The 14,304-nt window shown below is 71.2% G+C and overlaps 1 protein-coding gene across 1 annotated transcript; it reads left to right on the forward strand.

The window, feature by feature from the left end:
• Positions 1 to 1,819: 1,819 nt before the first annotated feature.
• On the forward strand, positions 1,820 to 13,887 carry ONECUT3 (one cut homeobox 3). Its single transcript, XM_070067861.2, has 2 exons — positions 1,820 to 3,066; positions 12,769 to 13,887. Exons 1-2 carry the CDS (start codon positions 1,863 to 1,865, stop codon positions 13,059 to 13,061), a joined length of 1,497 nt encoding a protein of 498 aa, XP_069923962.1. The 5' UTR covers positions 1,820 to 1,862; the 3' UTR covers positions 13,062 to 13,887.
• The last annotated feature ends 417 nt before the right edge of the window (positions 13,888 to 14,304 follow it).

Genomic DNA, 14,304 nt, shown 5'->3' on the forward strand with positions numbered 1-14,304 from the left:
GTCGCTGGGAACCCAAGCCCCCCAGCCTGAGGGAGCTCGGGGAGGTGGCTCCAAGTCCAGGGGCTGGGGAGGGGTCAGGGCCCCCTTGGGGGGCGGGTCCTGGAGCAGCGAGGGTCCGCTTTTTCCTTTCAAAATGGATGCTTTGCCTGTTACAAAGGCTTCCAGAGAGATGAGAAGGAACCGCAGCACACAGACAGGGGGGCCTGCCCCCCCCCGGCCACCACGGGGCTCCTGGGGCTGACCCCCTGCAGCCCCCGCCCCTCTGGGCTCCCTTGAGCCCCGATGCTATTATTTGATGGTGGCTGATTGATTTCTGCTCTTAATTATCTGTGATGCTTGGAGGTTGGGATTGGGGGGCCCGGGCGTGTGGAGCCGGCCCCCCCCACGCCTAGGAATCGGCACCCCGGGGGACGCTCCTTTGTGTCCCACCTGGAAGACGGGTGAGCCTGGCGCCCAGACACCCAAGGACCCGGCTTGTGGGGAGGGGACGCGGGAAAGAGGGGGCAGCTGTGCCACCCACCCCCTGAGGGAGGGGAAGCCCCCTCCTCTCCTGCTGCTCAAGGCGCCCAGTGTGTGCCTTAAGCAGTCGGCGCTTACTAAGTGCTGAGCTCCAAGCACCAAGCCAGACCGGGGTCCTCCTGGGACTTGAGTCTCCGAGCTGGGGGGCCAGGTCATGCGCCTCCACCCTCCGGCCCCTTGCACGGAGGAGGCCCCGTTCCAGCCCCAGCCTTGACCTGAAGCCACCACGGCTGCATCTCAGACGGGGAAACTGAGGCGCAGGAGGCCACCCTCCCCCGACACCAGCCAGACTCTCCCCGCGGGGGTCACCTTGACGGCCTGGGAACAGCGGGGAGGGGCTGCCCATTGTGCACGGGTAAGGGTGCCCGCACCTGCCCCCCCCACTCAGGCCCAACACCCGGGTCCCATTTCCTGGGTGGGGGGGCGCAGGGGGCCTGGGGAGGCAGGAAGGGCTGGGGCTGAGCTGGGTTCCCACGGCGCCCCAGACCCTCGTCCCTAAGCGGTGGCATCCTCCAGGCCCTGGCTGGGCACTGCAGACCCACCCCCGACTGACTGCACCTCTGGGTCCTGTCCCCCGGGGGTCCCTCATTTACCCCACTTCCCAGGGGCCCCTGGGCCCCACAGGAGACCTTGGACTGCAGGGACCCTCCCAGGGCAGGGACGCTGGCTCAGGGACCCCCTGCGGGTCAGCCCCGGGCTCCTGGTGCACTGGGCCGGAGGGGGCTGGGAGGGCCTGGGACTGGGAGGTCCTTTGCCCCCATCCTCAGGCCGGGTGGTCTGTGGATGTCCAGGAAACAGGCTGGGGCACCCCGGAGGCAGATGCCCCTCTGCAGTGAACACAGGGCCCTGCCCCTGCCCCACGTCCTTCGGCGGGAGGTGCACGTGGCACGCGGGTGTCCCCGCCTTCCCGCGCCTGGCACTCCCCAGGGGCGCCGGCAGCAGGCGGGCCTCTCTGGAGAGGACTCAGAGGGCAGAGGCGAGCCCCCCCCCCCCCCGGCAGCCCGTCGGCCCTGCGGGACGGCCGGTCCCGGAGTGCGCGGGCGCGCGCAGAGGCGTGGGGCCCCCAGAAGCCCCGAACTCCAGCCGGCCCAGCCCGCCGGGCGCTGGAGGGGGCCGGGACGGGCGGGGAGCTCGGCGGCGGGAGCGGGTGGGCGGGGGCGCTGACGTCAGACCCGGGCCCGGGCGCCGGCGGCCGCTCCCCCGCCACATCCTGGCGGCCGCACAGCCGGGCAGCCTCGCGCGCAGCCACCGGGAGCGGGCGGGGGCCATGCGGCGGCCTTGAGCGCGCCGGGCGGGCGGGCGGCCGAGCCGGCGAGGGGCCCGTGCGCGCGCGGCGGCCCGGCATGGAGCTGAGCCTGGAGAGCCTGGGGGGCCTGCACGGCGTGGCCCACGCGCAGGCGGGCGAGCTGCTGAGCCCCGGCCACGCGCGCTCGGCGGCGGCGCAGCACCGCGGCCTGGTGGCGCCTGGGCGCCAGGGCCTGGTGGCCAGCATGGCGAGCCTGCTGGACGGCGGCGGCGGCGGCGGCGGCGGGGGCGCGGGGGCCGCGGGCGGCGCGGGCGGCGCGGGCAGCGGCGCCGACTTCCGCGGGGAGCTGGCCGGCCCGCTGCACCCTGCCATGGGCATGGCCTGCGAGGCGCCCGGGCTGGGCGGCACCTACACGACGCTCACGCCTCTGCAGCACTTGCCACCGCTCGCGGCCGTGGCCGACAAATTCCACCAGCACGCGGCGGCCGCGGCCGTGGCCGGGGCGCACGGCGGCCACCCCCACGCGCACCCGCACCCGGCGGCCGCGCCGCCCCCGCCGCCCCCGCCGCAGCGCCTGGCGGCCAGCGTGAGCGGCAGCTTCACCTTGATGCGTGACGAGCGCGCAGCACTCGCCTCCGTGGGCCACCTCTACGGGCCCTACGGCAAGGAGCTGCCCGCCATGGGGTCGCCGCTGTCGCCGCTGCCACCCGCACTGCACGGCGCCCCGCAGCCGCCGCCGCCGCCGCCGCCCCCGCCGCTGGCCGCCTACGGCGCGCCGGGCCACCTGGCCGGGGACAAGCTGCTGCCGCCCGCCGCCTTCGAGCCGCACGCCGCGCTGCTGGGGCGCTCCGAGGACGCGCTGGCCCGCGGGCTGCCCGGAGGCGGCGGCGGCGGTGCGGGCGGCGGCGGCGCGGGCGGCGGCGGCGCCGCGGGGCTGCTGGCGCCGCTGGGCGGGCTGGCTGCTGCCGGGGCGCACGGGCCGCACGCTGGCGGCGGCGGCGGCGGCCCGGGCGGCGGTGGCGGCGGTGGCGGCGGCGGCGGCCCCGGCGCGGGCGCGGCGGCCGAGGAGATCAACACGAAGGAGGTGGCGCAGCGGATCACGGCGGAGCTGAAGCGCTACAGCATCCCGCAAGCCATCTTCGCCCAGCGCATCCTGTGCCGCTCTCAGGGCACGCTCTCCGACCTGCTTCGCAACCCCAAGCCCTGGAGCAAGCTCAAGTCCGGCCGCGAGACCTTCCGCAGGATGTGGAAGTGGCTACAGGAGCCCGAGTTCCAGCGCATGTCGGCGCTGCGCCTCGCAGGTAGGACCCCGCGCGCGCCGGCCGGCTCGGGGCTGCCCGGGGCGGAGCCGAGCGGCAGCCGGGCGCCCCGGTGCCCGCCTCGCTCCCGGGTCGTGAGACCCCTCGCGGGAGGCCACCTGCGGTTCTGCGCCCTTGCCTTGTACCGTCACCAACACAGAGAAGGATGGTGGGGCGCTCCCGCCCCCAGGCGCCTCTCCCGCCCCTGCGGGAAGGGGCGAGCGGTCCCCGGTGCCTTTTAGACCGCTCCCCGCAGCCGCTCCTGGGATGTCTTATTGTGTGTGTGTGTGTGCGTGCGTGCGTGCGCGCCCGCGCTGGGTGCTGGTCCCCAGACCCGCCGCTGCTCTCAGCTTGGGGTGCCACTGCGCTCCTGGTGAGAAGCCGTGGAGAGCGGCCGCGGAACCCCCAGCCCTGGGCCGCCGAGCGCCTGGCCCCGGTGTGCGCGGGACGCTGGCGCCGCGGCCGCCGAAGCCCGGCTGGCGCTCGGCCCCCGTCGCTTCTTTGTAGCTCGGCCCCTGCGATCAATAACCCCCTCCTCCCCTCCGGCCGCTGGCAAAGGTCACCGGAGAGGGGGCGGGGGAGGGGCGGCCGGGGACCCTCGGTCAGTACCGCCGCAGGCTTCACTCCCCGCCGAGCTGCACCCACCGGCAGCCCTACTGCCGGGCCGGCTTCCCCCACGGTGGGACCCGCGGGTCTCTGATGGTTTGTTCTCTCCTCATCCCCCCCTCCCTTGTCTCTGCCTCTCTCTGTCTCTTACACTCAGGCTGCAGCCCCAAGGGGACCCCCACTGCCTCCCCCCTCCCAGCTGACAGCAGCTGGAGCTGCACCTGCCTCCCGCAAGGCGGCGGGTCCGGCCCCCGCATCCCGACGCTGTGGGGGTGCAGGAGGGCCCCTGACCGGGGCGGAGGGAGTCTTTCCCCGGTGGTGCTGGGGAGGGGGCTGTGCGCCCCGGCCACAGGGACAATAGCGGCCTGGAGCTCTGATCGATCTTCTCTGCGCGCACCGGCAGGCGGGAGGAGGCAGGGTCCCCACCCCGCCCCTGGGGCAGAGGGGCACCGGGTGGCTGTGTGGTCCCCACCCAGTGCCCTCCGGAAGCTGCACCCACAGGCGCAGGTCAGTGTCCCGGTTCTGCAGAGCCGGGGAGATGGGCGGGAGCCGCCGCCGGGGGGGGGGTCCTCAGACTCCCCACTGGGCAGGGGGAGGAAATGAATTGTCTCTTATGTGTAACAGGAAACTGACAGCCCAGGTGCCCGGGGCGCCCTAGACCCTGCTCTGTGCCGGCGGCGTGGACAGAGAAGGTCCCCTGGGCTCTTCGAATCTGGTCCCACCAGCCAGGGCGGGTGGGGGTCGGCACCGCGTGCCGGCAGCCGTGCCCTTCTCCCCGGAGGGGTCAGCAGGGCCGCAAACCCACCGGGCGACAGGTCCTGGGGGGAGGGGTGCACGGGTAGAACTGCAAGTGGAGAAACTGAGGCCCACAATGGCGGTCTCATCTGGGGAGCCCCGCCCACCGGCCGTGTCTGGGTCTGGCCAGTGGGCTTGGGGACAGGTCTCCAGCGCGGACTCCCGCGGGGACGCCGAGGGCCGAGCGATCAGGCGAGGCCTTTAGTTCCGGTGGCCGCGCAAATGAGGGGCGGTTAAGTGGCGGCAAATCGCGGTGGTTAGGGGAGGCGGCGGGGCGCGACCCCAGCGCCTGCGGGTGCCAGGGTCAGAGAGGGAGAGAGAGAGCGAGGTGTGGGGCGGTTCCATCCCACAGGGCGGGACTGCCGGCCCTGCCCGCTCCCCTGTCCCTGTCCTGGGCGCAGCGAAATCTGCTACCTCCCCGGAGGAGGGCTTTGCCGGCCCAGGCCTGGCCGCTGGTGCCGGGGCCAGGAGGCCAGAAGGAGAGAGGGGAGAGAGAGAGAGAGACGGGGGCGGGAGGGCTCTCTGGAAGACCCTCTGCCTCCCAGCCCTGCCCGGCCCCCCTCCCAGCCGTCTCCTTCCCTCCTGGGCCACGGGGCAGGGAGAGAGAAGGGGAAACCAGACCCAAGAAATCCGGGCCCAGACCTCAGAGGCCTCCCCCGTCGCATGCCTCAGTTTACCCGTCTATGAGAGCCCGAGTGCCCAGCCCAGGGCCCTCCCCTCCCCCCTGCCTGCAGCAGTAATTACGGGAGAGGGGTTGGGGGCAGGGCGGTCGATGAATCCGAATTACCGTGGCCGGGTCGATAGCCCCGGCTGTCTTCAAATACGGCTTAAATTGCAAACTCCAAGAAAAAGTATTTTTTGTATCTGATCAGAAATATATATAAAATGAAATTTCAGACGGGCAGCAGAGCAGAGCCACCCAGCACCTGGCTCCGAGGTGAGCCAGGAGCCCAGGACAGGGAAACTGAGGCAGGGAGGCCCCCAGGGCGCCTCGGGCAGAGGCCAGAGCCGGGGTCAGGAGGCCCCCCGCCCCCTGCAGGCTCCCGCCCCGACCTCTGCTGGGCAGAGCGTCATCGGACGTCCAGGACGCCCGGGAGGGGGGCGGGGGTGGGGTCGGCGGAGTCTGCACAGGCTAGGGAGGGGCTGCGTGCCAGCAGGTGCAGCCGCGCGGGCCGAGGAGGGCAGGGCCTGAGGTGGGGGGCTGGTGGGATGGCCAAGGGGTCCGCCCTCGCTCTCTGGATGGGGCGACGCCCCCCTTTCCGGCCGGCTACCTGAGGCACACAGAGGGGGTCCCTGGTCCCTTAGGAGCCAGGGACACAGAGGCAGCTGCGGCGCAGTGAGGAGGGGCCGGGCGGTTTCGGGGCGCCGTGGGAGCCGAGGGGCCGAGGAGCTAAACGCCAGGACAGAGTTGCCTGAAGTGGGGACAGAGGCTGGGGGGCCGAGGCCAGCGGCTGTGTGGCCCACGGAGGCCCAGGGCGAGAGCCTCGTGGGCACACGGGCGTCCCCGTCTGCTCCTGGGAGACCCTCGGGGTCTGCTGTGCCTGGGGAACCAGGCCGGAGGGACAGTGGTGCCCAGGAGAGAGGCAGCGGGGGGGGGGGCTGAGTGGACATCTGCCTCCCCAAGTCCCCCCCCCAGAGCCGCCCCAGCGCCAGCCGCCACCTCCACGCTGGCCTCCCAGCTGCTCCTGGATCTCCTTACCCTACCCCCGTGCTTAGCGGCTGCCCGGGGAAGGCAGCTCCACCGCCGAGCACCGGAGAGCTTAGAGCCGCTCCCGGCCACAGCCGAAAGTGGCCGAGCCGCAGCTCTGCGCCCAGGGACAAAGGCTGGGCCTGCAGCCCCTTTGTGTGCGCTGGCAGCCGCCCCGCTTAGCCAGGGGAGCCGGGGCTGGTCTGAATCAAGTTTTTAATTAAATATGGACCCGGATCAATACTGAAGGCAGCACGGGCCCGAGGGGAGAGGTCGCCTGGGCCCCTCCCGGCCCCTGCAGCCTCAGTCTCCCCTCGGCCAAGGGGGCGCTGGGAGACAGGACCCCCTTCCTCAGGTCTGGGCAGACGTGGGGGCCGCGGGGACCCCCAGCCCTACGGAGACGCCCCTGTCCCGCACTGCGCGCACCAGCGCCCGCGGCCCGCGGAGCAAGGGGAGGCGGCCAGGACGCAGGACCCCGCCCGCACCGGTGGGGTCTGGCACGGGAAGGCCCCCCCAAGCAGCCCCGGCTCCCCCAGGGCCCAGCCCGCTGCCGCCGCCGCACAGGTGGGCACCCCCCGAAGGCTCCCGCCAGGCCTCCCTGGTGCGGGGCCTGGGGCGCGGGATAGGGCCGGACACTCTCCATGCGCGCTCGCGCCGCTGCCGTCCCGCGGGGCCCGCGCCGGTCCACACGTGCGCGCCGGGCGCTGGGCAATCCCGCAGCCCGCGAGGAGACCGCGACCGCCGCGCCACGCACCCGCCGCAGGAGCGCGGGCCCGGCTCGGGCGCCTTCCGCCCCGGCCTCCCTCGGCCCCTCCAGCGCGGGCGCGGGCGGCGCGGACCAGGGCGCGCGTCGGGAGCCGCCAGCGCCCCTGTTCGCTTCCTCGTCCCTTCCTTCTTCTTCTTCTTCTTTTTTTAATTTCTCCCTGCTGCTTTAAACAATTTGTAACATTTTAAAATAATTCTCGGATTTAAGAACAACTTTTATAAGAAACGATTTTTTGAATTAATTTTTTTAGCAAATAAAAAAAAAGAGAGAGAGGGAGAGAGAATGTTCCAGCTGCCGGTTCACCGCCCGGCGGGCGCTTCTCCCGGGTCTCCCAGGCGGGTGCCGGGGGCCGCGCCCGCTGCCTCCCAGGGCGTGGGTAGCAGGGAGCTGGGGGCTGGAGCCGGCGCCTCACCCCGGGGCGCCCCGTCTCCTCCTGTAGCCCCCTTTCTCTCTCCTCCCCCAGCGAGGCTGCAACAGGTGCGAATTCTCCCTCTCCTTCCGAGGCGCACGGGAGCCGGCGCGGGGCGGGGTCTCCTGCGGCCGGCGGCCCTCGCCAGGGGGCGGCTCTCTGTGCGCCCAGCTCCTCTCCGAGCCGGCCGGGGTTGCCGGGCCCGGTCCCGGTCACCGGGGCTGCGGTGAATCACCTCGGACCGGTGACCATATTATCTGGGGATTAATTTCCCAATCATGGAGATGCTGGCGCACCCCCCTCCATCCCTCTTCCTCTGTCCCCTTATCAGTGGTCCTTTTCCTGCCGTCTTTTTCAAATCAATTTCCGACTGCTGACCGCTGGCTCCCTAATGCCTTTTTAAAAAGCAAAGCGTTGTGCGAGCGCACGCCGCGTGTGTGTGTTCATGGGCGCCCTGTGCACCTGCCCAGGGTGCCTGGTTGCTCCTGGACACGGACCCCCCACCCCTGCCCCGACACCAGCCCCCAGGGTGGGGCAGCTCCGGGTGAAACCGTGGGTTTCTGCTGCCGCTGATAAGTATTTGAAAGGCGCAGAACTGATTTGAAAACGTGGCCATTAAAATCCCATCAGGGGAGACTGGCAGGGACCGAGGGAGGCGGCGGCGTCTCGCCCAGGCTGGGCTGGGGCCCCGGTGAGGTGGGGGCAGGGCAGGCAAGGGGAGGAGAGGGAGGAGGGACAGGGCAGGGCAGGGCCTCTCTGGGTCCTCACGGGCGTGGGCGCAGAGCAGAGGCCTAGCTTAGCACCCCCTCCCCAGAGAAAATCCCCCCGGGGGGGCAGGGTGGACCCACGGGATGGAGGGACGGGTCAGCGCCAGGACCAGCCCCGGGGCAGGCAGGGGGCGCTGTGCCCCACATCTGGGCCAGGCAGCTGGCAGCCGGGCAGGACGCGTTGCCAAGGTAACGCCATCATCCCAGCCAGAGACCAGGCCGAGTATCGAACTGTCTGAGCCCGTGCAGGAGGTGGCCAGGGAGGGGGACCAAGGCTCAGGCTGCCGCTCCCTCCCTCTCGCCGCCCCCGGGGGAGGGGGACAGGAATGGTCCCCCCCCTTCCCGGGGGTTCGGGGCACTGCAGAGCGGGACAGGAGCTGTGCACACCCTCCCCCACCCGCCCCCACGCCTGGACGTGGCCCGGGTTCCGCCGCCACCCCGCTGTGTCCGCGCTTGGCATGAACCCAGGCCACCACCTCCTGTCCTCGCTGGGAGCCAGGTCCCAGTGGCCGCCTTCCCACGAGGCCACGCGTGCTGGGCAGCCGACTCCCAGATCGAAGTCAGCAGTGATTGAGAGAGCGCCCGGCTGCACTGTGCCCCGCCCCGCTCTGGGCTCCACCCCCTGCGCACCTGGGGCTGCAGGACCTGCCCGGCCCCGGTCCCCTGCACCCACGGGGCCTGAGTCCACCTGGTGACCAGCGCGCAGGTCTTCACAGACCCAAGTCTGCAGCCCTCGGCCAGGGCCGGCGGCTCCCCCCCCCACCCCGGTGCCACCCGCACCCTCCAGTCCCACGCGCGCCGCTGGGGTCGGCCGGCCCGGTCTTCTCCCACGGCTGTGCCGGCCCGGTGGCAGCCCACACTTCCTGGCCCAGCCCAGCCCTGGCTCTACCTGTGGTTTCTGTGGTCTGGGCGGGTGTACCACACAACCCTGCCCTTGTAGCCACAGGGGAGCGCCCGGCAGGCGGGTGGGCGCCAAGCGTCAGCTGGCGAGAGTGCGGGTCGGGGCACCCCCGAGCCAGGCGGCCTGCACCCCACGGGCCATGCTGAGGGGGGAGTGAGAGGGGGAGCCGGGTGGAGGGAGGGACGGGGAGGGGGTTCGGGCCCTCAGTCCTGCACACTGTCCAGGGGTGTGGCTGGGGCCCCCCGCACCTGCGTGGAGGAAGTGTTAAGAGTTGGAGCAGCACGGTCTCCTCCTGTGGGCCCCGTGACATCGCGGGCTCCATGGGGGTCAGCGGGGAGGAGCGGGGGAGGGGCGGTCTGGGGCAGCCCAGTTCCTGGCCCCTGAGGTCAGCCGCTCCACCGCTCCCGTCTCTGGGCAGATCCCAGGAGAGACGGTCAGGTCCGGGCGTGCCCAGTGCGGGGGTAGGGGGCAGGGGCCACCCGGTGGAGGCCGCAGAGCCCTGACTCAGCTCCCCCACCCACACGGGGCTTTCCCAGCGAACCCTGCCCCCAGCCGGTGGAGACGAGCGGTGGAGGGGTTGCAGCAGCCGGCGAGGGCGGGGGCAGGGGCAGGTGCGCGCCCCAGGCGGTGTGGACCCAAAGCACATTTGTTTGAAGCTCCAGGGTCCCTGCGCCCTTACCTCATTTGGGTCCCGCGTCGCTGCTGGGGCTGGGTGGGGTGGCGCCCTCTGCTGGACGCAGCAGGAATTGCAGGGCGGCCCCCGCGGGGGTGAGGGTGGGGGTGGGGCCGACACCCGTTAGGTGTTGGAGGAGGCGATCGGTGCTGCCGTGGGCGCCCGTGGGCGGGGATGGGGCCCCAGTCTCTCCAGCCCCGTCCCCCACCCCTGATCTCCCAGGAGACCGGGAGGGGAAGGCACAGGCTGGGGGGTGCAAGTGTGGGAGAACAAGGGGCGGGGGGGTCGCAGGGCTCAGCGGGAGGCCGGGTGGGCCTCCCAGGAAGGTGAAGTCCCTGAGGGCTGACTTCCTGGGCCCTGCCGTGGGGGGGGGCAGGCGGCCTGCCCTGGGAATGCCTGCCCGTGGGAGCCCCACGGTGGGACCTGGGCCGAGTCCCCTGTGTGGGAGGTGCAGGCCCGGGATGGCTTTGGGGCGCAGGTGTCAGCGCAGGTAGGGGCGGCAGGAGGGGGGCTGCATCACAGAGGGTGCGGCCGCTGGGGATGGGGGCAGTGGGCCGGAGGGAGGGAGGGAGGGGGGTGTGGCTGGTGCACTCCCAGGAGGGGAGCAGGTGCAGGAGGGGGTGGGGGTGGGGGAGATGGAGACGGGGGAGGAGGGGATAGGGGAGGAGGTGATGGGGGAGGAGGGGATGGGGAGGAGGTGATGGGGGAGGAGGTGATGGAGGAGGAGGAGGTGATGGGGGAGGAGGGGATGGGGAGGAGGTGATGAGGAGGGGGGATGGGGGATGGGGGAGGAGGTGATGGAGGAGGGGATGAGGAGGAGGTGATGGGGGAGGAGGGGATGAGGAGGAGGTGATGGGGAGGAGGGGATGGGGAGGAGGGGATGGGGGAGGTGATGAGGAGGAGGTGATGGGGATGGAGGAGGTGATGGGGGAGGAGGTGATGGGGATGGAGGAGGGGATGAGGAGGAGGGGATGGAGGGAGATGGGGGATGAGGGGGATGAGGGGGATGGGGGAGGAGGTGACGGATGGGGAGGTGGCTGCCATGCAGGAGAAGCCGTGTGGTGTGGTGGCTGTGGGTCCCGTGGACACGCGGCCTTCGTGGCGGTGACCTGGCTGCTGACCCGCTGACCCGGCACAGGTGCCCGGCTCCCTGCGCCCTGGGTCTGCGCCCTTGGCCCGGCCCGCGTGCACTCCCATGGAAGGGGCTCCTTCCCTCTGGGGTGGTGGCCACGCTGGGGGCGGTCCCTGCCGCCCAGCCCCCTCGCGGGGGAGGGGCGCGCCGGCGCTGGTGTGGGCAGCCCGGCCAGCGCGGATCGATGGGCCGCGCGGCGCTGTAATTAGATTGAGCGCCGGGAACCTCTTTTTGCTGCGATCGACAAAACGTGAAGTCCCCCCTCCCCCAGCCTCTGCCTCTGGGCTCCCCGGCGCCATCTTTCCCCCTCCCTCCTCTGGGCCAGAGCTGGCTGGGCTTCCCTGGGCCAGTGTCTGACCCTCTCTGAGTGCAGCTGTCGGGCCGTGGCACCGGGGCCTGGCCAGCTCCCTGCACGGCCCCTGTGTCGCCGGGGCCCGAGGGCGCAGCTGGGCGGTGACAGGGGGGACTCGCGTCTCCTCCTGCCTCCGGCCCGGGAGGTGTCTCCCGTCTCTTCCTCTGTCCGTCAGGTGGCAAAGCTGGTCAGCCCTTCTCTCCACATCTGTTTGCTGGGGAGAGTCGCTCAACTCTGTCCCGTATCCATCCTTACGATGGATGAATTCTTGCTCTTTTAAAATATTTATGTATTTATTTGAAAGGGCTACAGAGAGGCAGGTGCGGAGAGAGGGAGGGGGAGAGGGAGAGAGAGAGGGAGGGAGAGAGGGAGAGAGGACAGACAGACAGAGAGACAGAGAGGTCTTCCATCCGCTGGTTCACTCCCCAAATGGCTGCAACAGCCAGAGCTGAGCTCCATCCGGGTCTCCCACGCAGGTGCAGGGCCCCAGCACTTGGCCCATCCTCCACTGCTTTCCCAGGTGTCTTAGCAGGGAGCTGGATTGGAAGTGGAGCAGCCAGGACTCGAACCGGTGCCCAGGTGGGGTGCGGGCACTGCAGGCCACAGCCCGGCCCCTACACACCAGTTTTAGCGCAGTCATGGTCTGAATTCTCAGGAGGCTCCCCCTCCCCGGCTCCTCTTAGCGCAGCTGGTCTGGTGTCCTGGATACAATGTTTCCCCTCACCCCTGCGGCTGTCAGCTGGGCTTCCCTTGCGCTGGGGTGGTTTCCCGAAATGTCAGGCACCACTCAATTTTTAAAAAGAGATGTATTTGTTTGAAAGGCAGATTTTCATAGAGAGACGGAGACAGAGAGGTCTTCCATCCGCTGGGTCACTCCCCGCATGGCTGCAACAGCCAGGGACGGGCCAGCCGGGAGCCGGGAGCTCCATCCGGGCCTCCCACGTGGGTGCAGGGGCCCAGGCCGTCCTCTGCTTCCCCAGGCGCATCAGCAGGGAGCTGGGTAGGAAGTGGAGCAGCCGGGACTCGAACCGGTGCCTTAACCCGCTGAGCCACAGCGCCAGCCCCGCATCACTGGTGTGTGATCCTAAACTCGGCGGATCCCCCGCCAGGGCGCACGCAGCTCCCGAGGCAGCCGGGGAACCTGCTGTGCGCACGGGGAGCCCTGCTGCGCGCGCCCGGGGGTGACCATCGCCGGGGAGGGGAGCTGAGGCCCTGAGCAGCGCGGGGCCGCCCCCGGCTCAGCCGGAGGGGGGCAGGGGCGGGGCACGTCCGCCCCGCGCGTGGCGCTCACCCGCGGCCCGCTCTCCCCCGCGCGCGCGCACTCCCGGGGGTGACCATCGCCGGGGAGGGGACCTTTGCCCTGAGCAGCGCGGGGCCGCCCCGTCTCAGCCGGAGGGGGGCAGGGGCGGGGCGCGTCCGCCCCACGCGCGGCGCTCACCCGCGGCCCGCTCTCCCCCGCGCGCGCGCACTCCCGGGGGTGACCATCGCCGGGGAGGGGAGCTGAGGCCCTGAGCAGCGCGGGGCCAGCCCGGCTCAGCCGGAGGGGGGCAGGGGCGGGTCGCGTCCGCCCCGCGCGCGGCGCTCACCCGAGGCCCGCTCTCCCCCGCGCGCGCGCAGCTTGCAAGCGCAAGGAACAGGAGCAGCAGAAGGAGCGGGCGCTGCAGCCCAAGAAGCAGCGGCTGGTGTTCACCGACCTGCAGCGCCGCACGCTCATCGCCATCTTCAAGGAGAACAAGCGGCCGTCCAAGGAGATGCAGCTGACCATCTCGCAGCAGCTCGGCCTGGAGCTCAACACCGTCAGCAACTTCTTCATGAACGCGCGCCGCCGCTGCATGAACCGCTGGGCCGAGGAGCCGGGCGCCGCGCCTGGGGGCCCGGCCGGCGCGGGCGCCGCCTTCTCCAAGGCCTAGGCGCGCCCCGCCCCGCCCCGGGCCCCCAGGGGAGGGGGCCCCGGGCCCGAGAAAGGGGCTCCCCCGCCACCCCCCGCCTCGGTTCCGGACGCGCGGGGGGTGGGGGGGGCCCTGGCGCTCCCTGCGTCGTCTCCTTTTAAAGCGGGTTGAGAAGCACATACAAACCGGGTCTACACTAAAGGGAGTCCAACAATCACTCGCCCCCTCCCCCTCCCCGGGCGCCCCCGGCCCCGCGCCCTCCCCAGTCGCCCAAGCCCAGGACCGGCGGGACCCTGACGGCGCCCCCCACGCCGCCCCGACGACCCCTCCCCAGCGCCAGCCCCCGCTCCCGGCGGCCAGGACCCCCGTGCCAAGAATCGCCTGCCTTAACGTTCGCGGAGGCGGCGGCCGCGCTCCGCCCTCCGGCGCGGACCCGCAGCCCGGGGGGGCGGCTCCAGACGGCCCCTCCGCCCCCCGCACTCCTGCCAATTCACTTTACCTGTAGGCACCTTGACGGACGGCGAGCAGTGCCAGGACAGCGCGGGAGACCCCGGCCTCGGCCTCCGTCCCCGCGCGCGCGCGCGCGGACCCCGGGTCGCCGCCCCACCTCCTGCCCTCGTGGGCGCGCAGCCTGGAGACGCGGACGCCGAGGAAGGTGGGGGCTGCCTGCTAACATTTCTTTGCCAAAACCAAGAACTGTACCGGAGGCAGGGGTCCGAGAGGACGCGGAGCCCTCCGCGCCTGCGCGCCCCGCGGGACTGGCGCCTCCCCTCCCCGAGCCCCGCCCTCCAGGTAAAGGCTACCTCACTCTAACTTCACGTCTGTGGTTGGAAGATCACACCTGATACCAAAGACCCCCTCCCCCCCCAAGGACCCGACCGGATGCGAAGTTCCCTGCCTCCGCCCCCCCCCCCAGAGAGAGAGAGAGAGAGAGAGAGAGAGAGAGAGCGCAGTGAGTTCGATGAGTGCCTTTTTCCTGAACCAAAGAAGTGTGTGGAATGTTCTGTCCTTATCGACTCGCTCCGCTCCAGGCTTTTGAGAAACCCGAGCTGAATGAAGCTTCTAGAACCTGCTGGGGGGGGGCAGGATCCTAGAGTGCAGAGTCCCCGTTCCCGCCCAGCGGCCAGCCCTCCCCAAACTCGCAGACACACAGATGCACGCCGACACACAGGTGCACACGCACGCACACAGACAGATGCACACGCGCACAGACGCACACAGGTGCCCACGCCGACACCAGGTGCACACGCACGCACACAGACAC

The sequence above is a fragment of the Oryctolagus cuniculus genome, chromosome 16 (assembly GCF_051225735.1).
Source record: "Oryctolagus cuniculus isolate XC-2025 breed Fujian yellow rabbit chromosome 16, ASM5122573v1, whole genome shotgun sequence".
Classification (NCBI taxonomy): Eukaryota; Metazoa; Chordata; class Mammalia; order Lagomorpha; family Leporidae; genus Oryctolagus; species Oryctolagus cuniculus.

What these genes read in the sequence shown, in the direction of transcription:
- ONECUT3 (XM_070067861.2), top strand. Translation starts at nt 1,863, where the DNA reads ATGGAGCTGAGCCTGGAGAGCCTGGGGGGCCTGCACGGCGTGGCCCAC. An exon ending in GTCGGCGCTGCGCCTCGCAG is followed by an intron (nt 3,067 to 12,768) that starts GTAGGACCCCGC and finishes GCGCGCGCGCAG; the next exon opens with CTTGCAAGCGCAAGGAACAG.